The following is a 1,326-nucleotide window of genomic DNA, read 5'->3' as shown; positions in this document are numbered from 1 at the left end:
CCCCGCGGCCCAGCCGCTGCCGGAACCAGAGAGCCCGATGAAGCCTATGCGAGTGGACATGGTGCGAGACGGCGCGTGCTGGGAGGCGAGGGTGCGGGGGTGTTTTGATTTATACTCCTCGCACTGCGCGATTGCATCAGATGGGGGATAGCTATCCGCCGTCCTCGCAGAGGCTTGGAAGCCACGTGCAAGCTTTTGAACGGGACCGATTATCCTCAGCCGACGGTCCGTAGCGTACTTGGAGCCTCTCGGGGGATCTGAATGTCCTGCCTTTGTGATGCGAGGCGAGGCGATTGGAGGGCTTGCGCGCGATGAGATGAGCTTTATCGACGCGCACCCGATGGGCCTGACAGCAGCCTTGGCCTGCTGAGACCAAGATAGAATATGTCTGCGCGTCTGTGCACGTACACAGCAATGAACAGTTCGTTGTGGAATCAGTATAGCATCCCAGCACCGAACATTGGAGTTGCGATCTGCACGATGCAGGCCGCGTCGCCTTCCCCATCGTGCACCGGTGCTCACAGCGAGATGATCATATGGACTCGGTGAAACACCAAGGCAGTGCCACAAAGGCCAAAGGCCGGAACACCGTCTGCGGCGATGGGTGCCAGTGCGAGCTCGACTCGGCATTCGCAGCGGCTCGTTGAGCGTCGGCCTCCTCTTGAAGGCACTCGCTGCAGGCTGGCTCAACATCCGGCCACACGAACGATGCACGACAGCGAGATGGGGTTTGCAGTCCAACTGCGTTCTCCGACTGCCAACGGCGATGGCGACCGGCGCCAGAGGGCTGTGTTGTCCGTTGCCCGCAGCGGCAATCTGCATCCTGCAGCTATATAAACAGCACGGATCCTCTCGCCTTTCCCCAGCCCTCAGCTCCTGGTTCTCACTCCAAGCTTGGTACTGGCTAGTAAGTCCTCCTCCCATCTCACCCACGAGCCGCTCAGCTCACAGCCCGTCCTCCAGCCTCGCCCTTCGTCGCATTCAACTCTACGCTCTGACTAATCCGTTCATTTACGCTTTTACGACTTCCGTCTGACCACCGCCCAACATGCGCACCTCCATGTCCTTTGTTGCTGCCGCCGTCGCCGCCGTCGCCCTGCTCTCCACCTCCGCCGAGGCCGCTTCGTGAGTCCACACGGCCGTGCCAATCCCACGAGAGCACTGACCGCTTCCCCCCGTGTCCAGGGTGTACGGCCGCTCCTGGGCGAGCCGCCGCGCGATTCCCCTGAGATCCAAGTATGGCGTCGGCGACACGGCCGAACTGCCGGCGGGCTACCGCACCGGCGACGCGCACCCGGTCCAGCTCGGCGCGCAGCCGCACCCCCA

At 62.4% G+C, this 1,326-nt stretch overlaps 1 protein-coding gene across 1 annotated transcript; it reads left to right on the top strand.

Annotated features, from left to right (window-relative positions):
* Positions 1–766: 766 nt before the first annotated feature.
* On the top strand, positions 767–1,002 carry FIBRA_06459 (uncharacterized protein; the record flags this gene model as incomplete). The annotated part of the gene is made up of 2 exons (XM_012328181.1): positions 767–907; positions 964–1,002. 2 exons carry the CDS (start codon positions 767–769, stop codon positions 1,000–1,002), a joined length of 180 nt encoding a protein of 59 aa, XP_012183571.1.
* Between the last annotated feature and the right edge of the window lie 324 nt (positions 1,003–1,326).

This window comes from Fibroporia radiculosa (assembly GCF_000313525.1).
Source record: "Fibroporia radiculosa TFFH 294 genomic supercontigs, scaffold7637, whole genome shotgun sequence".
Taxonomy (NCBI): domain Eukaryota; kingdom Fungi; phylum Basidiomycota; class Agaricomycetes; order Polyporales; family Fibroporiaceae; genus Fibroporia; species Fibroporia radiculosa.
Note: the sequence above shows the minus strand (reverse complement) of the source record. Positions and strands in the feature narration are given on the sequence as shown.